We start from the raw sequence: 23326 nt of genomic DNA, 5'->3' as shown, positions 1-23326 counted from the left end.
AGCAAGAACGTATTCAGAAAAAGCAAATCCCAAGCGGAAGGGGAAAAAATATTGAATGTTTCTTTTTTGTTGAGTTCCATCTAAACTTTAAATAAGTTCATGGTTTACAGCTCAGTTTTCCAATTGGAAATAGAATAAAATACACTTTAAGCTATCATGTCAAGGATGTTTTAAATTCTTTCCTGAACATTGTAATGATCTGTTAACTTTGCATAACAAATCACTTCTCTACAAGAGCCATAGTGTATAAATATTTGTCATTGTCATCAGAGGTTGTAATTCCTTTTTTTAACATGTTATCATGAGCCAATTGACTAGATATCTACAGTATAAACTCCCTTCAAAAATATGTTCCCCAATCATGGCACTATTCTGTGGACCTGGTTTTCCAGTGCGTAAATGATCACACTCTTCAAATTAAAAAAGAAAAAAAAAAGCACACTTCTGTCTTTCTACTCCTTACCCTTGGAGGCACCTCGTCACTGTCTGATCTAGCCCAAGCCTTTTGAGTGGGGTCAGGTACCTCCGACTTAGAGTCAGAACTCTGATTTAGCACTTCACTGCGTGAAGGTGGATATGGGTCCTGAGAACGAAGATGGTGATGTGCAAATTTGGGAGAAGGGTCACTGAAGGAATGGGATCGCGAGACAGGGGAAACATTGTTCTTGAGAGATGCCAGATGGGACCACTGTACCTTACAAGAAAACAAAACATAAAACATTCAATGCGCTCTGTACAACTGGCTTTTTTAACAGAATAAAGGCGAGTGGGTAGGGAGAGACAAATTGGTTATGGCATAAGGCAAGCGTGAGGTGGAATCAAAAAGCAAGGAAGGTGCCCAGAGAACGTAACAGACTTAGAACACAGCATGTATGCATTTTGGTGAGGTGCGCTCTCCAAATACACATACACTGGTAACCAGAAAAAAAATAAACGTAAGATCTGCACTACGGGCCTGAACCAGAGCCCAATGAAATCAACAGGAGCTTTTCCTCTGGCTTCACTGGACTCTGATCAGGTCTTAGATAGCAGCACCTGTTGGATGGACAATTTGAAGCAGATATCAAAGTGAAGAAATCTGTAAGTTAAGAATACTGCCAAATGTGCAAACCAAAATATGTTCTGATTTATATTATAACTAAAATCTTAAATTTACTAGACAACACAAAACTTCTGAAGGAAGATCATAAAACAAAAGCTTTTATTCCTTTACAGTCATTGCAGTATTTTTCTATATATATTACATATATAATATATATTTATATATTATGTATGTTATATGTATATTATACACTATGTTACATATTATTTATAATGCATATTATACATTCACCATATATATCATATACTGTACAAACACACACACGTACATGATGGAGGCACAGCAGCAGTTCCATAATTAAAGCTCCATTAGCAGTTCTATTTGTAAGCCTCAAATTAACCCTCCACCCTATTCCCTTCTCAATTGCAAGCTCAGTAAGCCATTTGTTTGAAAAATGCTTTCTGAAACAGATTAGGAGGAAAATCCTTTTCAGATAAGATCATAACTCTAGGATACATTGTTTTCACCCACTCAATCAAGAGTTAGCATTTAACCTTAGTTTTATGATGGTGTCTCTATTTGGTTTTATAAGTGTATTATTGAATTGTTTTATTACACAAAGCTGTGCAAGAGAAAGATTCATCTGAGTACAAGTCAAAGGCAGGACTTCAGAAATAGTTGACATGGTTAGCATAAAGTAACACACACAAGCCCAAGATTATCAAATACTGCTACAAGTCTCTCTGAAAGCCAGGAAAATCTGAGATGAGGATGAAATTTGGTCACGATTCCTCCCACTCTCCCTTCTGATCAGATTTTGCAGTTGTCCCAAACATTTGCAATAGTTCATCACAACAAGGTAAGCAGGGACAGTTTTAGTCATCACTGTCAATTATGTATAGACTTATCAAAAGAAAAAAAGACATCTTATGTTCTGTACAAATACATAAGTTGCATGCCAAGTTTAATTTAACTAAATATATTTAAATTTTATATCTAGCCTTTTTGTAAATCTTAGCTTGTATTTATTTGTACTTTCATATGCTAAACTTGATAAAATACAAGCTCCCAAAATTTAGAGATTCATTAAGAAACAGGTCAACCAAGACAACCAGTTGTTCTTGCATCTAGTTAGTTTTCCTACAGGGATGTAAAAGTCAAGCCTGGTTATTTTGTTCTTGCACATCTTCTCCAGTAATAAAAGGCTGTTTGGACCACATTATGACCAGTGCAACCTCACTGTAACTTTGACTGGAATGAAGCCAATCATTCGGCTGATGCACAGGTAGGGACAGAACGCAGCTAGCTCTCCTCCTTCCTGCTCAGAAATAAAAAGCAATTAAACCCACAGGCTCATCACTAAAATAAGAAGGCATGACTCTGAATACATACAGAGAGCAAATCTGTTGAATAAGTCACTTTGAAAAGTATTACTGCACTTTAAATATGTATTTTTATATCTCAAGATCTTCAAACGTAAAAGCTAAATGAATTGGAGCCTCTAGGTTTTTTCCACTCATTCCAAGATTTTCTGCTTTTACCTGGGGTTCCATCGCTCTTTGCAGTGCAGGCTGAACAGGCTCTGAGTTTCCATTGGAAAAGGACTCTGATCTTGAAGGCACTGGTGGCTCCAACACTTTGCCCGTCTGTTTGGACTGTGCTTCAGGGGACCCCTGATTAGTTTTTCTAAATCTATCCTCCACCTAAACCAAAGTTATAGAATGTTAGGAGCAGTTGTCAATGAAGTGTAGTATGTAGGAATAAGAGAGCAACCACCTCTCTTTCTTTACAAACATATTTTATGTTTGAAGAAAAATCTTTCCCCAGGTACATGAAATGCTGAATGAGCAGGAGCAAAATAGCAGGTAAATCTAGACTGGAATCCATACCCGGATAAAGGGTGGAGGTAGTGAGACATCCCTTGACAATGAAAAACTATTATACAGTCTTGTCAATCTTAAGAGATCATGATTTTTCAGGCGTAAAAAACCCCATCAAATCACATTGTTTAGTCTGTCTTCTCTACTCCTCAACTAATGTGAGTGAGAATTTTAGGTTGGAACATCAGGCTTTTTAGGGCACACAAAAATGCCTCTCCCTGGCTGCTCGGATGGAGACTACCCTTATCCTCTCCTCATCCCTAATACAGGGGAACTGCCATCCATTTCCTGGTGGTGCTTTTATTCTCTCCTCTCCTGGTTTATTTCCTTTGATAAAAGGAGGATTGGATGGTACACAGTTTGAGAACCACTGACCTAATTAATGCATCACCATTCACACCTGCAAATAGAACTTGCCAACTTTTTAGGGTCGATGAGTTACAGATGTATTTATTAAAGAACTTTAAACTTCTATCAGTTCGTATAACTGATAATGCCACAATATGTGATTGTTTTAGCCTTTTGCAAGAAGCAACCCTTCCCTGACACTCCTCTCTATCTGACTTCTCTGCCAGAGACTTGCCATCATTCTCCCCTTCCCCCAACTCGTCCCTTCCCTCTCCTGTTTCTCCACCTCTGCTTTCCCACCCCTGCCAACTCCTGCCATGCCTACACCTGCTGTGGACCCACTTCTAGCCCCCTCTTCCCCCCAAAAAAAACTAAATCTGCCTCCTGCTCCCCCTCACTCTCCCCTTTATAGTGTCTTTGCTGTTCTTCATAGTCTCTGTATCCTGGCCAGCTCCCAGAACCATGCAGTAGCCATCATTTTGCCCATGGACATAACTTCAATCTCACTAAAAAGAGGGGAAATGGCAGCCATCTTTATTAAGGGCAGCCTCACTTTCATTCACATAAAGATAGACTGTAGGGAAATGGTGCCCATCTAGCTAGCTAGCAAGATGGTGGCCATTTTGAGTAAATGAAAATTCACGAGTGGGCAGCCTTCCATCATGTTTCCAAGAACACACCCAAATTGCTAGAGTTACGATACAATCGTAAAAGTTGGCAATACAGGTTATAATACTCCAATTTACTAGAGAAATTTACTGATCAACAGTGTTCTTCTCAGCCTGTAAGATTCATAGATTCTAGGGTCAGAAGGGACCAATGTGATCATTTAGTCCGACCCCCGGAACAAAGCAGGCCACAGAACCCTATCCATCCACTTCTATAACAAACCCCTAACCTATGCCTGAGTTACTGAAGTCTTCAAATTGTGGTTTGAAGACCTCAAGCTGCAGAGAATCCACCAGCAAGTGACCCATGCCCCACGCTGCAGGGGAAGGCGAAAAACCTCCAGGGCCTCTGCCAATCTGCCCTGGAGGAAAATTCCTTCCTGACCCCAAATATGGCGATCAGCTAAACCCTGAGCATGTGGGCAAGACTCACCAGCCAGCACTCAGAAAAGAATTCTCTGCAGTAACTCAGATCCCATCCCATCCAACATCCCATCACCAACCACTGGGCATACTTATCTGGCGATAATCAAAGATCAGTTGCCAAAATTAGGCTCTCCCATCATACCATCCCTTCCACAAACTTATCAAGACAGGAAGATAAATGAAAACAAAGCCATTATCTTTATAATATAAAAAATATTTTCCATATAATACTCTGATATTAGTTCTAACTAAAAGAAAGAATCTGTGGAAGATTGTTTAACAGATGGATTTACTTCATAGAACTTACTTCTTCCACAAACCAAAATATTTGGACTGTACCTCTCTTCCTGCAAACATAGGTCAGATTTGTGCATAAGGCTGTAGTATTTGATGACAGATCTTCTGCCCTCATGTCAGTTGAGTATTTCCAAAGCTCTATCGCAGCATAACAGTCTGATTTAGTAGAATAAACAGAATTGCACTACCATCTTATCTGTGTTAACTGTACAGATAGGCCCTACAGATAGAGGCTATTGCATAGTAACCTGGGGAACTTATTTTGGGTGACACCAATTGGAAGAGGGGTCAGTCCCAGAAAGGAAATCAGGTGACCAAGTTTCTATTCTGGATCTTTACCTCTCCCAGTCTATGACAACTGAAACAAAGTGTGTACTAAGGAAAACTTAGTCAGGAGAGAGAGGGAAGACAGATATGTTCTTCCAGTTCCCTAAAATTAGAAGTATTAATCTGTTTTGGAATCACTGCCTGGCTCACCTTTCTGCCAAAGCATCTGCTGCAGAGGAACAGAGATCAACCCTGCACTACTCCATGAAAGTGTTGAGAGGTGACCTGATGGCAGCTTGATTGATTTCTTTTGTGGATTTCTGCTCAAGAGGCCATTATGGATCCCCTTTGAGCACTGCTTTATCTGAATACGCTTCTGCAATGAAGGAATTGTTCCATGTTACTGTGGAGCATCTGGATGATTTCAGGCTGGGGCATTTAGGGTAGTAGTAAGTGAATAACCATGTTTCCCTGAACTGGTCAGTTCTATGTTTTTTAAACTGTTCTTCTCACATCCAATATCATTAATGCTTTTTCTTTAAAGTGGTGAAGTTGGGGGAGAAATTAAGGAAGAATGATTTCCTGTGAGGTACGAAACAGAGTTTACTTTGGCTACCAATGACCCTGGAATACCATGAGCCACCATATCCTCTTTGAAAATGCAAGGAGGCTCAAGAAAATAATATACAGGGATAGGTTTGTTAGAGCTTGTAGCATTAATGAGTAGATCTTGAGTAGGAAATACAAAGCAGCACATTATCTCAAAGCAATAATCAGATGTAAAGAATCTCATCCCTTTATGTTAGTGTTTAGTGATGAATCATGATATGCCCTGGTGAAGACGTTAGGCCCAAATCCATAAATGCTGGAAGGTTGTGTTTTCTAGACTTGATCTTCTATCTTGACATCAGTAGGAGAAATCCGTCTGATCCCCTTTGTAGTCTAAGAAGAAGGAAAGCCTGTGTGAGGCTAGAAGAGTCTCTGCTGTTTTGGCACATCATCCCAACATGTTTAGGACTTGCTGCTCAATAGTCCAGCTCTTGAATTCAGGTAGCCTGAAGCGAGATGCTAGAACAGGAGTTCCTGGCCTGCTGTGAAAATGGAATGGAATATTCTGAGATATCTCCACTACATCCAAGTACCATGGTGCTGTTGGCTATTTTGGAGTGATAAGAATGACTGGCCCTCCTTTTTGATATTATGGATCATTCTTTCTAGTACAGTGGTTCTCAAACTGAGGGTCAGAAGGTTATTAACAGGGGGTCGCGAGCTGTTAGCCTTCGCGCATGCCGAGACTCCAGCTGTCAGCCATGCACGGGGTTGACAGCCCAAGCTCTTCAAAGCTGGGTGGCTGGAGAGCAGCGGCTGCTAGCCAATAGCAGTACAGAAGTAAGGGTGGCATGGTATGCTAGGGGCGATCACTTTTGGCAGGGGTCACTGCAGTCTGAAATATTTTCAAAGAGTCACAGCAAAAAAAGTTTGAGAATCCCTGTTCTAGTAGCACAAGTGAGGGATGACAGCTCGGAGACAATTGTCTGGTTCTTGTCCAAGCTTTCCTGCATTGGGAAATTCTAGCTCTCCTTGTGTCTCTCTCAACTTCTAAGTGGATGGTCCTCATCGAAGATCCAGGGGATCTTATAAGTTTAATACGAACCCATGTGCCTGGAGTAGGGAAATGGTTCCCTGGCAATAATGTTTTGGTGAGATTTTTTTTTATGACAATCTCATATGACAAACAGTGATAGTGACTGGGTATATGTAGATAAGCTTCTGCCAGGTGCACTGATAAGTAAAATGTTTCCTGGGGAGATTGCAACAATAGTGGAACCTGGAGCCTCCATCCTGAATTTGTCATTTTCATTGCCCAGTTAAGCCTCCTGAAGTCTAAATGGACCAGACTCCACTATAATCTTTTCTTTAGATATGAAGAAAATAAGATAAAGCCCTGAGCACCTTTTGTCTTGAGTGACAGGTTCTACTGCCTCTAGCTATAGGAGGTATGATGTCTCTTCCAGAACGTATACAGGCTGCACAATCTGAATTTGATTAGGAACAACAGTGTTTGAAAGTGGGATGGGTCTACATATTTCCAGACGGAGACAGGCTCTATTTCAGTCTGGACAATGGAAGAGTTAGTCCTTTTTTCCCAATCTGAGCTTTCCTCTAGTGTTCCAGGTTCAACACCAGGGGTAAGATTAATCTTTTCTCAGATATTTTTGTTGTTGTTTGGAATTTGAAGAGCCCTCATAGGAGGGTTTGTAATCCTCGGACTTCGCTAGAGTGGGGAGCAAACTCACTTTGGCTTGATCATGCTATCAAGGGACCACCTCAACTGGCTGTGCTCCTCCCCAAACAAGATTCCTCCTGAGGATTTTGAGGCACAGAGGATGTACTTTGAATAACCACTTCTTGTCAAAGCTTCAGCTCGAGAGTTATGGACTGGTCACCAGAGTTAATTGCCACAGCTCTCACTAGTAGGCATAGAGAGTCAGTGGGCCCCTCTACCCTCCCCCCACATCCCCCACGAATGGCCATAGAGGGTCAGACCAAAGGTCCATCTAGCCCAGTATCCGGTCTTCCAACAGTGGTCAATGCCAGGTGCCCCAGAGGGAATGAACAGAACAGGTAATCATCAAGTGATCCATCCCCTGTCACCCATTCCCAGCTTCTGGCAAACAGAGGCTAGGGACACCTATCGTTGCCTATCCTGGCTAATAGCCATTGATGGACCTAACCGCCATGAATTTATCTAGTTCTTTTTTGAATCCTGTTATAGTCTTGGCCTTCACAACATCCTCTGGCAAGGAGTTCCACAGACTGACTGTGTGTCGTGTGAAAAAAAATACTTCCTTTTGATTGCTTTAAACCTGCTGTCTATTAATTTCAACTGGTGATCCCTAGTTCTTGTGTTATGAGGAGTAAATAACACTTCCTTATTTACTTTCTCCACACCAGTCATGACTTTATAGAGCTCTGTCATACCCCACCCCCAGTCATCTTTTTTCCAAGCTGAAAAGTCTCAGTCTTATTAATCTCTTCTCATACGGCAGATGCTCCATGACCCTAATCATTTTTGTTGCCCTTTTCTGAACCTTTTCCAATTCCAATATATCTTTTTTGAGATGGGGCAACCACATCTTTACACAGTATTCAAGACGTGGGCATACCATAGATTTATATAGAGGCAATATGATATTTTTTGTCTTCTTATCTATCCCTTTCTTAATGAGTCCTAACATTCTGTTTGCTTTTTTGACTGCCGCTGCACACTGAGTGGATGTTTTCATAGAACTATCCACAATAACTGCCATTGTCATCAACCCAGATGACGTATCTGCTGCATCAACCACTGATTAAGGTGTGGTGCTGGCCACCATCTTATATTCTTCAATAAAAGCCTGGAAGTAAGCTCCATCTTGCTGTGGTAATTTGCCTACCAGGTCTGTGAATTTGGAATCATTCAGATAGTTGTTCTTAGTCAACAGTGACGGATTGCTCACTATATGAAATTGAAGGCTAGAAAAAGACTCATTTCTTCTCAACAAGACATTTAGCCTCTTTATCAGAAGGAGTGGATTTAAGATAATGTTGTCTAGATGCCTCTGCAGCAGCCTATACAACCAGAGAGCTCAGTGCAGGTTGGGTAAAGAGAAATTCCACTCCTTTAGCTGGTATGAAATAGTATTTCTCTGTCCTCTTGCGGGTTGCGGTGTATGTGGCTGATGTATGCCAGACTGCTCTAGCAGCTTCCATGCTAGCTTCATTAACTGGAGCTGCTCTTTGACTGGATCTTATGGTTTGCAGGATATCCCAGAGTTTGTGTTGAGGATCCTGAACCTCCTTGAGGGAGATCTGGAGTTCCTCTACCATCCTTTGTAATAAATCCTGAGCTATTTATGGTCATCTGGAGGGGATGGAGATGCTTCATCAGGAGTTGAAGACAATCTTGTTGGTACTGGTTCTTAGTCTTCCTCTTTCATGGGGTCAGGAGGAAATTCTGACTTTTCCCTTGGAGTGGAATGGTGGAGTGACTCAATGGCAGAAAGCATGGACTCTCTATATCTGGCATACAGGTCCCAGGTTCCCCAGTATGGCCAGTACACTTGGTCAGGAGGGGATTATGGGGGTCCTCATAGCATGGGGCAAATGTCAAGATAGAGGTTGGTACAAAGGAGGCTCTGGATCTCCTGTCTGGACTAACATGTTTCAGAGGAGATGATGATAGCCCCTCTGGTGGTTCAGATTTTCCCAAAGAAGAGAAGGCAGGCTCCAGATCCAATGGAGATACCAACGGTTCAGACAGAAGAAAGGCCCAGCTGGCAGATGGAAGAGGAGATAGGCTTCTGTCAACAGTAACATCTCCTGAGACAGGGTCCTGATGCTGTGGGAAACTGAAGCTTGAGAAGAGCAAAGACATGTTCTGATGTAGTATAAGTCTCAAGAGCAAGGGGCAGAATCCACTTGTGCCAAAAGGGGCAGAGAAGAGAGGCTCCATATGGCCAGAGTAAGAGACAGTGATGGTATTGCCAGCAGTAGCCCTTAGGGGTTGAACAAGCAGATTTGCTCGATTTAGACAGAGCTGTGTCGGATGTCTTTGAAGCAGTAAGAGAGGAAGACCTGTTCTTATGCTTCTGCGAGCGTTCTTTGCCTTCCCAATAAGACCACAACAGGGCATCTGTGGGTATGGACTGCTCTGCAACAGAGTTGGATCTCGTGATGGGAAGCACATTCCATGTTGATTCAGACCAATACACCTAGAGTTCTTCAGCCTGAATCCAACTGTGGCCTCACAACTTACTTCATGACATAATCCAATACCTGTAATGGGGTGGGAGGCAGGGAATCTAACTAGGAAAAAAAAAACTCTGGTAAAATCTATAAAAACTATTCAAAACTTACTAACTGTAAGGAACCATACACAAAATGCACTAAGGCAATCTTTGAAATATTTACAGATTGAAGAAATCCAAAGGAGAGCTGCAGACATGGGATGTTCCAACCAAGGTCACGCAGTGAAGGAACTGGCGAGGCAGTTCCTTCCAAGAAGGAACTGGCGAGGCAGTCGGTCTGCTGCACTCTTTATTCCTTCAGTTGGAAGCACAAGGAAGACTAGGCCACATGTGCAGACCAGCAGACACTACTTGCAAGAATTTTATAACTTCAGCTGCATGGTGTGCATGCGCACCCAGTGACATACACAGATGGACCAGCACTTGAAGTAGTGCTGCTCATGATAAAAATACATGTCCACTATGAAGTAGGTGAAACTACTGTGATTTAACAAACTTGAAACCAGTTCTCACTGCTGCTCTCGTTGAGAACTTTTCTTTCCATCCTTTATATATAAGCCTCCCTGGGCCTCAGAGTCTAGGGATCTAGCCTGAGCCAGAACATCTGCTCTGCTGATTTTAGCTCTGCAGCATGAGCCTGGGTCAGTTGACCTAGGCTCTGAGACTCGCTGCCACGGGTCTTTTTGTTTTGTTTTGTTCTGCGCAGATGTACCTTAAATGATTTAAAAACCTAATTCCAATTTTCAAAAGTCATTTAGGCTTCTCAGTTCCAGAGTGAGCCTCATAGGAGCCAACGTCACTTTTGAAATGACTACCCAGCATCTCATTTTGGTACTTTGGCTTCCAATTCTTTTGAGCCCCGTTATAACAGAATCATAGCTGTCAAGATGTCTGATCCCTGTGGACAGAGGAGCACATAACGGGAATAATATCAGAGAGCAAAAGTTACCTCACGTGCTCTTTCAGCAGGTTCATAATGGGACTTAGGCTCGGGGACATGATAGCTTTGTTTATTCCTTTCTTGCTGCTGCTGCTGTTGCTGCTGATGCCGCCTATGATCATGCTGCAGTGACAGGAGATACGCTTGCTCCTGTTGCAACTGGCGCTGGAGTCTCTCTGCTTGTCGATGCTCCTCCATCTCTCGCCATCTGTATTCCTTTGAGAAAACGTGTGAGTAATTCAAGATGTGACACAGAACTTATGGAAAGAGTTTCCCTCTTCATCCCATTAACAAAAATTCATTTTTTTTCCCCCTTAAGTGTAAGGTATAGAGAACTAAGTTGAACCAAAATGGCATATATGTTTCCTGTTGGGAAAGTTGAGAGTGTTTTGCTATCCTTGACGGAACTGGAGAGCTACAGCAAAATGTATTTTAATACAAAATTATTTAAAGTAAATCCACTGTAATGTTCAAAAAACAATGATTTGGAACAACACTAGGCCATTGTATCCTGGGGTTGATTCACATATCATATGCTTTTGATCTGCAGCATAAGCACTCTAGTTCTTCACTGAATGCCAAGGTCTGTTCAAAAACTTGACCACCAAAGCAAACTGTTCAACTTTAACATAAATCCTCCTCTTACTGCACAGAAAGCAGTATGACCACACAGTACTTCTCATGTGTGCCTGTCAGCCCACTACACTAGCATAAATGGCCTTTTAATCAAGCTCCATTGTTCATACAGTAGGTGCAGCTGTGTCCGACTAAGGGAAGCCTAGGACTGGCCAGATGAATGAATCCTATAGCTACTGAACAAAACAGATACAGTGCGTTACCAGTAACATGGCCTGCTCCTGGAGCAGCTGCTGCTGAAGAATTTCCAAGTGCCGCTGCTCCTCTTCTAGCTGTCGCCTGATATACTCCTGTCACATAGAAATTACCCAGCAATAAATTTATTCAAAAGGAATGCATCAGAACCACCTGAGTGGAACACCACAAGCTACTTTCCCAGTCATCTTTAGTAATAAATTCCCTTAGCGCTGGATTAATGCCTAGAGAACAATTTAGAAAACCCTATAATCTAAAATTCTTAGTTGGCTGATGTATCCTGGTTTGGACTACTGTAATATTCAGGGCATGGGCCATTGCTTGTTTATGTATTTTGAAAGTGGTTTCCAAAGAAGCAAATGCACTTAAAAGTTTGAGAGTTAAACACAGCAAGTCTTACTCAATACGGCCAACACAAATCACATGCAAGTTTTATTAAAAATTAGTTTTTCACACTTGTGTGATGAACAGTTAGCAACAGCAAGAGCCAGGCTCAGTAAAAGCAGACCCTGTGCAAGCTTCCCCAAAGGGGCTCTGCCAAATGCAGTTCACACCTGACCTGCCATCTCCCCTACTAGCCCAATCAGAAGCCTCTCCTAAGCAGACACTGCCAATTTGCTGAATTATGCGATGGTTATGACACAAACATACATCCACTAGGAAACAGATTTTAGACCAAACAAACTTGCTCTTGTGACCTAGCCATAGTTAAACCTACATCGAGAGGTCAAAAGCTAATATGTTTACCCACTATGTCATCAGGCCCCCTATACCAACTCTAACTATGAAGCACCCTATCCAAGCAGATAACATCCTATCATGCAAATAATGGAAGTATGTAATATATGCATGCGTGCAACATATACACACACACACACACACGTACAGTGTATGCATAAAGAAATTAATGGGTCAGTGTTATGGAGACAGGAGCTACAGAAAAGTCTAATGATATCAGTGATGTACACCAGCTTATCACAGGAACCCTGGCAAGTCCACAGGTCAGGTTAAGAAAAATAAAGAGGAAATGTGTTACATTTCTTTAAAACATGTAGTGGCACAATTTGACTGTCTCAGTTAATGTTTGCCATCATTGCCACTGCATTTCTGTGATTTCATAATTATCATCTAAACATTTTAAGGTGCTACTTGGGATAAAAGGCATCTAAAAGCAATTACGCATCATTCATTTATCCCAGGAGACTCAAACTTTTATTTTGTGCCCTGTCACTCCAAAATGTCTTAAAACAAAAACAAAAAGTCCATTGCATTCAGAAGGGCAACAGTCCATAATATAAGGTACCACACCTTTAAGTGGATGTTAGATATTTCTGGCCAAATCCTGCTCCCACTGAAATTACTGTGAATTTTGGTATTGACATCTGTGAAAGCAGGACTGGGCCCTTCATTTGGAATGAGTATTTGAAGAGCACACAAAGTAATTAACCTGATTAAAGTTTATAACGGGTTTTAAGTGTGCAGGTTTCATGCATAAGTTCCACAGCTCAATGACACACAGTTTGAAAGACCTCACTTGTACTTTAAACATTAAGAGCACCTTTACAGTACATAAGATATTCTAAAAATTGTCTGAATTGGCATACACGACTGTGGATTGCCCCCTCCACACACACAGAGAAAAGAAAAATACAGTACAACTCAAATTAATATAGTGTTACAGGTTCATTTTTCAACTCAGCATATTCAGAGATATAACTAAGCCCTTGACTTAACTCATCCAGCATGCCAAAGCATTACAAATAATATGTCTATCTTCCTCTGAGGTCTTCTGGACCTGGCTGATCCTGTGAGAGCTACTGTTCAACAAGGAAAATCAAGAACCCATTTTCAGTATTTGCAGATTCCATCTTCAGAGGATTTTAGACAAATGCTGGGTGTAAATTTAGCTTAGAGCTTTATGTGGGCGACATTTAAGACTTCACTTTGCAAGCAACATGAAGGTCACTTTATTTCCCCATAGAGCTTTATGTTCTACTTTTCTGTGTTTTTTGTCAAGGACAACAGAGAGGTTGGCTGGACTCCTCGGTGTTAGTTCTTTTATATTTAACTAATTTTTTAAAAAATAGAACAACAAACCTAATGTACTTGTATCACGGACTCACCTGCTCTCTCTCCACTCTCCTCTTCTCTTCCTCTGCTCTCCTCCTCTCTTCCTCTTCCTTACGTCTCCTCTCCATTTCTTCTAGCCGTCTTTTCTCCTCCTGTTCTCTTCGCCTCTGCTCACGCTCTTGTTGCCTTCGAGCTTCCCGTTCTCTTCTTTGTTGCTACAGCAGGAGAAAAAAATAAAATGTTACTTTTTCGGTTACCAAAGAGAGAAAGTTGAGGTTGATTTCTACTGGAAGGCTGGTAAGTAAAGTTTGTAGGCCCCAGCAACTAACAAAAGAGTGTTCTTTAATGTGCAGTAAACTATTCCACACATAAAAGGCAAATATCCTGACATCGTCAGTTATACTCTTGAGCTTCTTCACAAGGCTGCATATAACGTTTTCCCAAACACTACACTGCGGCTGCTGCCCCAAGACCAGATGTAAAGTTCAAACTTAAGCATCTAAGAAAGAATGCAGTGAGGTTGTAACATGCAATCAGTCACATTCTGAATTATCCAAATTTTGCCAAAAAAAAAAAAGAAAATGAAATGAAATAATCCCTTTCTGGATCACTCGCAGCAAAAACAACAATCCATGAATATTTGATAATCTTTTTAGTCAACATGATATGTGTTATGCTAAGAATTTAACTGCTGGTGCAACAACCCAACTGATGAAAAGGCACCATACATTAATTCACTGGCAAAAAAACTTGTTAATTAAGGACTGAGGCTGTCCAGAAGTGCCTCACCTTTCCACAACATAAAATGCACTGTAGCAGGGTGGTTACCCACTTCTGCCCTGAGAGGTTTAAAAAGCAGCCCTGAAGAGGGCTACAGCTGTAAAAGCTGGGCTGATTGGGGAAGCAACTGCAGCTGGGCCATGCCCCAATCAGGCCAGAGCTGGCCTGTATAAAAAGGCTGTGAGCCAGGAGCCTAAACAGTCTCCCTCTGCCTGTAGACCGAGAAGGGCCTGGCTGCAGGGAACTAGAGACAGGGTACCTGAGTGCAGCAGGGCTGGGGAGAGGCAGAGGAGCTGGGGAGCTCCAGCCTGGAAAGCCCCAGGCTGCGGCCTAGCATGGGCTAATAGGTACTGGGGGTTGCAGAGGGCAGCCCAGGGGTAGGCAAAGGCAGCAGGTCCAAACCCAACCTTGCCAGTGATGAGTAGGCTGATACTGCAGTCTGCCCCAGGGTGTGGGGGCTAGACAATGACTGGCAGTAGACTCATACTGAGGCGAGGTGAGGTGAGGATAGTGGATGAGGGTTTCCCGGGGAGGGGAGACCCCGAGAGAAAGGGGTTACTGCCAGGGAGCAGCACCCCAGCTAACAGGGCACTGGAATTGAGAGACGGACACGGGGGCCAAGCGGTAGTGGATCACCAGCCTGCAGAGGATGCGCCGGGCTGGAAATCGAGCTAATTCCTTGAGAGACCAGCAGGAGGCACCACAGGGGTGAGTCTGTACGCTTACCGCACCTACTTTTAAACCCCTGAAAATCAAGAAACACGAGTTCACATCTTTATGGTTGCATAGATAAGCTTCCAAACATGAATCAAATGTAAGCTGGTGCAGTGATGTCTCCTTTACTCTGCAGACAGCCCTGAATAATAGCTCTGAGAGGTGTGAACTGAAAGATTCATGTCCATACAGCACAAATTTAGTAAGCAAGACTGATATTTATGCTTCAGTCTAACTGCTGATAATTGTAGCAGAACCATCCAGCTAATGTGCCTACCTCAAAATCTCAAACTGCCTCCCACGCGTCCTCAAGTGCCAAGAGACCCAGCTGTCTCCTGCTTAGCTGCCAAAACCTGACAATTTCTACAACATGCTTACGTGCTTCTAATACAGAACTCTACAACTTGTTGAGAATAAAATTTAGAAGGCCTGTAACAGGAGATAACTATAATGATTTTTTTTTCACATTTAATTCAATAAAAATTCAAAATTTTGGTTTATCTGACGCTGCCACAGAATCAGTAGTCTGCTGAGCAAGAGTGCCACAGTGAGCAGGGGCCCTGCCAGAGAGCTTAGTCAAACCTGTGATGGAGTTCACATGGCCATGGCTATAGGTGCTCTCTCTGCAACTGTTCACACTGAAGCACTAAAGGCCATGCCTCACTCCCTTCCTGCACCTGCTGCTTGCTTTACTAAGTACACACACAACTTGACTGCTCATTGCACAGTAAGTAAAAATGTAACTGCTTTTTTCTTCCCACTGTGATCAACATACTTTGCCACGGGTGTAGAGGAGAATGGTTGAGAGGAAGGTGACTAACGCAGTTTAAGGCTCAGAAATACATAGCTAATGCTCTACACTTCCAGTGCTTCTTGACTAGTAGTCCTTTTGGAAGCTATGCAGCTTTCTTAGACATATTTGTTCACATATACCCACACCACATCTGTTGGCAACATTCCTGCTTTTCTTTAGAGTCAGCTGGGATTCATAACCACCTTCCTTCTCTTCCAATTTCATTAGACATAATTATGCTCTTTCCTCCAGTATGTATTCTAGATGTCTTTACACACACAACCTTTGCATTTTTCCCTCTAAGTAGGCACCTAGATTTCTGTGATTTAAACAACTTCTCTTCAATGAGTAGAGATACAAAAATAGTAAAGCCAGCTCAGGAAAACAGTGGAGTTCTTGGGTTGTACTACTTGTTTTTAAAGCACATTAAAAAGAGTTAAGTGGGCTCTTTTGTTTCAGAATCTACAAATCTCTTGTCAAACAAATTCTGTATTTAAGTGAAAACATTCAGGTGCCTCTTGGCTAATCAAGTCTCATGGGCTCTAAGTTATGAAGCAGAACAACTTGGTTGTCCAGAGAATGCAAGAAGCAACAAACTGTGCTTAGTTAAGATCCATGTTTATTAGCTCTAACTCTTCTTATACACAAGTGCTCTAACACTTCTTAAACATAATTTTTTCTAAGAAATTAATTCTAGGCTTTAGAAAATTTCTTGACTCCCAAAAAGCAAAGGCAAAAATACTTTCTGGACACAAGTAGTCATCATAGATCAGGGGTAGGCAACCTTTCAGAAGTGCTGTGCCAAGTCTTCATTTATTCACTTTAATGTAAGGTTTCGCGTGTCAGTAATACATTTTAACACTTTTTAGAAGGTTTCTGTCTATAAGTCTACAATATATAACTAAACTATTGTTGTATGTAAAGTAAATAAGGTTTTTAAAATGTTTAAGAAACTTCATTTAAAATTAAATTAAAATGCAGAGCCCACCCGGACTGGTGGCCAGGACCCAGGCAGTGTGAGAGCCACTGAAAATCAGCTTATGTGCTGCCTTCGGCACGTGTGCCATAGGTTGCTTACCCCTGTCATAGATCAACGTTTCTTTCTATTTATTGCTGCAGGGCCAAAAATAAACAAACTATGCTGGTTTGTTGCAGTATCTATAGCCCTGTCAGGTCATGATAACAGGTCTTAAAATTATATTATTCAGATTGCTTTCTCGCTATCCTCCTTTCTCATTTCAACTCGAGCTGTTCTCAAAATACTGACAGCTAAAAATCAAGTCAGAGATAGAGACCTATACTTGCTCTACCTAAAAGAAATACTTTATACCATCTATCAGATTATATAAATCCTTCATATGCAATTCAATGGCTCATGAGACACTCAGCTGCTTAGTTAGTGTCACTAATAAGCTTGGAGAAAGAAAGCTAGATAATTAGAATAATGCAGTTCTAAAGGTCCATCTTCATGACCTACCGGAGCTAGAAATGGAATTGGTATACCATTGGGAAGATGAGAATCCCAGCATGTGTTACTCATCTTCATGGTTCACAAGATATTCCACCTTCAATCTGACACCAGTTTCTGTCTAACAGTATTTACTGACACGATACAGGACATATTGCAAATCTTGGACCAGTTCTTTCATTCCTTGGAAGATGGACACAGTATGGGTCATTTTAATTGAGATGAATCTATCATTTCTTGAAGCTATGGAGAGGTTTTCAGCAGTGACTATAAATAGAAAAACCTGATAAGATAGCAACAAACAAACAAAAACAATAAAGGAGTTCAAAATTGACTGGAAGAGTGCAGCACTCTGTACCTCAGAGCAGCAGCCTGGAACCCCATATTCACCAATGTCAGATAATGATATGTTTTGTACAAAGTATTCCTTGCGAGGTATCATTTTAAAAGTCTTGATCTGTTGAACATTAATATCCTCTTGGATTGTATGTGCTATCATTGTACGTGAAGTTATGGAAGTTTTCCTATGTGTGTATTACTGAAATATATTGTAAGGTTGGCCCATAGCCAACCTTTCAGGTACAACGGTGGAGTAACCAGATTCACTGATGGCCCATTGAACGGAATCCACTCTCCCAATGAGTAGATCTCAATCTCAGAAACAACACGTATACAATGGAGACTGCCTGACCCATATCATAGCTAAAGATCTTTCCAGCAAGCTGGAAAAAACAATAAAAGCACGGGAAGTGACATCATAACCTGGCCTCACTCCCCCCACAACTCAACACCTGATAACAGGTCGGGAGGACAAAGACTTTGAACTGGGGAGAGTGGTCCTGGGCTTGAAGACAGTTCCAGCTTGTGTATTAAAGCTCTGCGAACTGTTTGTACCATCTGTCAGGGTGAGTCACTGCTTGATTCAAATCCTGTTTAGTTTATAGAACTCAGATTGTGAATTTACTTTTATTTCTTAGGTTACCAACTTTGATCTCTACGCTCCACTACTTATAATCACTTAAAAGAGATCTTTCTGTAGTTAATAAATCTGTTTTATATTTTACCTTAAACAGTGTGCTTTGGTTGAAGTGCTTGTGAAATCTCAGCTCACTTTACAAAGGCTAGTGTGTGTCCTTTCCACATCGAGCGAGGGGCAGACTTGGTAATGAACTTACACTGGTCAAGCTTCTGACTGAGGGCAAGATGGTACAGTTCTGGGGTGCAAGGCTGGGGAGCTTGGGAGGAACTGACTGGAGCCTCTCTCTTGTTGTTGGCAAAGCATTTATGTAACTCAAATGGATGTGCCCCTGCCTGTGTAGGTCTGTTTAAGTGCAGTACCTGTCAGAGGTCTGTAGCGTGGCAACAGCATCACGGGGTGGGAGGGATACCCCAAAGTTGGTGGGACAGAGGGATCAGCGGTCCCACAGTCCAGGTTGCACCCCGGGGGTCCCATCACAAGGCACATGCCAGTTTCCCATACCATGATGTAAATAAAATCATAAAATTCTATTTAAAAAAAAAAAATCTTGAGTTTCAACATCCACAGTGCATATTTACCACCCACTAGAAGATAAAGAAATACAAACTCTGCCACCAGTCTGCACTTAAAGCAAATCTCTGAAGCACAGTCATTCTGTTGTCCGTGTGCCAAAGCACACAAAGGGATGGGGTTTCTCTACACCAGTTCTACCTTCCTGTTAGCACCACTTTAGCTGACTTGCTAAATGAATGGAAGTCTAGGCACCTTGCACTGCTTACCAAAAACACCACCTTCCCAAGGCCCACCAAGTATCTAGAGCCCACCTTATAAGACTTCCCTTTCTTTGAATATGGCCTGTGAAAACCAAGCCACTGAAGCAGCAAACACTAAACACACAGAATTATTTTCAACCAGTGACGAGAGAAGAGATGTATTGTGATAAAAATAGAGTCGGCTTTGAGAGAGGTTTTCGACATGAATAATGATCCTACTAGCAAGCTATAGATTTCCTTACTTTTAAAGCAAGATGATCCACCTGACTTCCCACTGTGCACTTGTGCTTTTTAACCTAAGATCACCTTACTGGCTAGTTTTAAAAAACTTTTTTTGAGGAGTGAACACTGACAGGGCATGTTCACAATAGCTTGCCCTAGGAAGGTTCACTCATGATAGATTTTTTTGGTCTAAGATGTAAACTGTAAGTGCCGCTTATGTAATTTCCTTTTTGATTTTAAAAATAAGTGCATTAGTTACTATACCTCTAATTATACGGCAAAAAAAATACACAAAATTTGGTATATAGCCTGGTTCCTATACATACTGAGCTAGCTAGGTGGCATCGGCCGTTGCACTGTGGATACAAGACAGTCTTTCAGATCTTCTTTAGCTGTATGAGATATGGTAGTCTAGTACCAACCTCAAGTGACGCTGAACGTCAGATTAGCAGATTATTTTCAGACAACTAGCCACTAAAGAAAAGGCAAGCTACAGAGTGCTCAAAGGAAATTTCTAAGAGGTGCAGATAGAGCAATGATAAAACTGCTAGGATCCTGACAACTGTCCTCCTAATGTCACCCATAATGCATTCTAACTCAGGTCTCATAATGGTTCATGATTTTATAGGTCTGAGCTCACAGACTATGCTGTGTATTGTGATTTACCAGAAGGGGGCAATGCAGCTACACATGCAAACTGCTAGTTTGCATATAAAAACAAATACAGTACCCTAGCTCACACAAGAAAACACTAATGATGAATGCATGGATCAGAATATAAAACCACCTCTATATAGCTGTTTTATAGCCACATAAAGATAAATATATACATGCATTAATGTTGGCGACCGAATACTTGAAGGCGGGGCAAGGACGATAAAATAATCATACTGGACATGAGTCCAGAGTGTAACCAACCCAGAATGTGGGCAATTCAAAAGAAGCAGAGCCTGGATGGAAACCATTCCTCTTTTAGTGTTGTAAAACAAAGCCCTGGCAAAATAACCCCCTCCACCTCAGGTGTGCCCAGCTTAACTGGAACCAATTATATTAGAACCCTCTGAACTATGGGAGGTTATTTTTATTATTTGTATTATTGTAGCACTTAGGAGATCTAGTCAGGGAGGCTCAGGTACAATAGGACTTGCATCGCAACTAGTTCTCATTCTGCAAAATCAAAACTAGACTCAGTTTTGCCAAGCACTAATTCTGATGATACTTCATTCCCTTTAAGCCCAGGATTGCTTTTTTCCATTTTGTTGAAGAGAAAATCTCATATGCAGGCACATTTAAAGTCTAGGACAGCTCAGATTTCTTTTTTTAAACACCTAAGTCTTAAGTGTCATACAAGTGATAGTTATATAAAAGCATACGTCTAACCAAAAACTTGCAAAGCTTCAGATAATCTTCTACCCTTCAGCAATGTATAATTTCCTGCTTCTAAGTAATGCAGAAATTATAAGGTCTCTGAAACAATTGTTTTCAGTAGTCACTTATATGCCTTTTAAAAGCAATCTTCTCTCTAATACTGCTAAGAATAATGCACTTTTGGCACGAGTCCTAAACACTGTTCTTGTGGCAGTCTCAGTCAAAACTGTCTAGGATCTGTGCCAGAACTGTAAGAACAAGTGCTCAATTTTAATTTAAGAAAGGAAAAAAAAAAATGAGACATGTCAGCAACATGTCCAGGGAGACTACCTATGGTCTAAAGAGTTCCTCTAATTCTCACAAGTGAATGTCAAACAAAATGCAAAAAAAATTGCAACTTCCATCACTCCAACCAAAAGCAGCACCAGAAACCCAAACCGAAAAAGGTGGGGATTTGAAAGCAACACTATTCTTCACTCATGTTATTAAGCTCTTCTTTCTTCATAACACAGAGTAAGTTAAGAAAAAAAGTTCATCCTTTTGGTTGCTTGGCTTTCATCACTCTGTGCCACAATAATAATGTTATCCAAGAATGTTTCTTCCCCTCACCCTCTTTAAGAAAGTTTGTTCTGGCTAAAGTTTTCCTAAGAATCTCTCAGATGGATGGATGCTTCTCCAAGAATAGAAGAGCCAGACAAAAAAGTTCAAAAGAACTACATATGCTTGTAAGCATTTTGGTGGGGGCCATTTTCTTTTTAAAACTATTTTCCTATTGACGACAATGCTTTTTTTCCCCAAAAAAAAGCTTGTATGGCAATTTCACCATAAAAAGTGAGGGAGTATGGCAGCAGTTATAGATTTGGCAGATGCAGAGCTTTTTCTCCTCCAACTCTTCATGGTCTGTTGTGGAACTCTATTCACAAATGCATCAATCCACAATATGCAGCGTCACTATGTTGCTAACATTGTAATGGATCAGTTTGAAGTCTTTTTTGCAGTAGCAAATTATTCAAAATTGCTCTGATTTTTTTAAAAAAGGGTGAAAGAATATATTTAAGCAAAAGAAAACATGATTTTATAAACTTAAAGAAAAAGCTATCCAACATGCTTATGCTGGAAGAAACTCAAGAGTCAAGTGAAGGATAGGCTATCTAAAGACAGAAAACTAATATCTCCACACAGATCCATCTTTGAAGGAGGTTGGTTTATACATATCAAATATTGTGGGTGTTTTTTTTTAAATACATAAGAACATTCATTTACAGGGCCTTTTTGAAGAAAGTGGGATTGATCTAAATGCAACTTCCACATGATTTAGCATTTTCACCCTCTAACACCTAAATATTCCCTTCAACTAAACTTTAAGACTCTTTCTAGCAAACAGACACATTGTTCTGTTTCTGTTATTTGCAGCATTTTTCCTTTCGTATTGAGAGCAATTTCAGATTAAAAAGGTCATATTGATCATGGCAGATTAAATGGGTTATGCCACTTAGTTATTAAAAAAAAAATGCCTGGAACTAGAGTTTTCAGATGTTTAAAAGAAAAAAAAAGTTTTACTTTTGTATTAAGTGGAATTTCAGATTAACATCATCATGCAGGGGACTAGCAAATCATTAGATTAGGATCACCTCAAAGTTTTAATTCAAATCCTGACTCAAGTAAAAACTAAGCATCTCATTTTAGCTTTCCCCAGTCTCCTTTATGACCAAATAATAAAATTGCTGCACAACTGACAGTCTCTTTAAGACAGGCCAAGACCTGGAATTACAATGATATTTATCTTGGCAGTTTGAGGATGGTGGGGGGAGACAGAAGAGAAAAGAAGCCGCTTCCTGCTGCATGTGTGTGGCTGGGTCCTTGCTATCAGTTCCTCCTTATAAAAGCAGTAAATTCACTTACACATTTGAAGGGGGTTGGGAAAAACATCTTAAGTTAACCTGCAAAGCTTTTTTAAATTTTATGTTACATTATTTATCGGGTTAATACATAATGCAAATCTTAAAGTTATGAATCGTAAATGTATGTGTAAACTTGATGTACTATGTGGAGCTAATCTGGTCCTAGTTGCATTGTTAAACATTATCAGTGCTTGGAAAACTAGATAGCTTTGATGAAGAACTACATGCCAAATGAACAGCTGTAACAGTAAGTCAAACAAGGATCATTTGAGGACAATTGGAATTTGACCCTGTACTTCCTGAAGAGCCAAATGATTGGTTTCACTTCATCTCCCAGACTCAGTTTTGGTCTGCAAAATTTTTTAGAAAACTTTCCATCTGTCAAGTCCTAAAGAACCTTTTATTTACTTACTAGCTGTTGTGCTAGTAAGTAACATTTAAATAAAGAATGTTTAGAAACAAAATAATTACGATAGACTCACAAGGGACAAGGTGATGTACAAAAAACTTTTGAGAAAGAAAATCCAAACAAACTATGTAAGCAAACAGTCAGTATATCCCAAAGAGTAAATATTCAAAAATTTACCTGGGGTTTTGTTACAAAATTCAGATGGATATAGATACAAAAATGTATGAAAATGGCATGTCTCCTACAGAACAAATGGGGAAAAATCCAGTATACTATGTATGATTTGCTACCTATGACATTTCTAAAATGAATAATGGGTATTCTATACCATACACCTTTATGCTACTACACACAGAATAA

The 23326-nt window shown here is 40.7% G+C and overlaps 1 protein-coding gene across 4 annotated transcripts in view; it reads right to left on the bottom strand.

Annotated features, from left to right (window-relative positions):
- The window catches only part of MAP4K4 (mitogen-activated protein kinase kinase kinase kinase 4), a 264439-nt gene that overhangs the window by 44034 nt on the left and 197079 nt on the right, over positions 1-23326 (bottom strand). For 2 of the 4 annotated variants that reach the window (XM_050923011.1, XM_050923020.1), the window contains exons 13-17: positions 13613-13774; positions 11498-11584; positions 10668-10874; positions 2584-2745; positions 464-694 (exon numbers count right to left, since the gene is read on the bottom strand). In XM_050923011.1, coding sequence (XP_050778968.1) covers positions 464-694; positions 2584-2745; positions 10668-10874; positions 11498-11584; positions 13613-13774 — 849 coding nt within the window. The remainder of the gene's footprint in view (positions 1-463; positions 695-2583; positions 2746-10667; positions 10875-11497; positions 11585-13612; positions 13775-23326) is intronic. The other 2 variants (XM_050923027.1, XM_050923031.1) reach the window with 1 other exon arrangement.

Source organism: Gopherus flavomarginatus, chromosome 1, assembly GCF_025201925.1.
Source record: "Gopherus flavomarginatus isolate rGopFla2 chromosome 1, rGopFla2.mat.asm, whole genome shotgun sequence".
NCBI classification, from domain to species: domain Eukaryota; kingdom Metazoa; phylum Chordata; order Testudines; family Testudinidae; genus Gopherus; species Gopherus flavomarginatus.
Note: the sequence above shows the minus strand (reverse complement) of the source record. Positions and strands in the feature narration are given on the sequence as shown.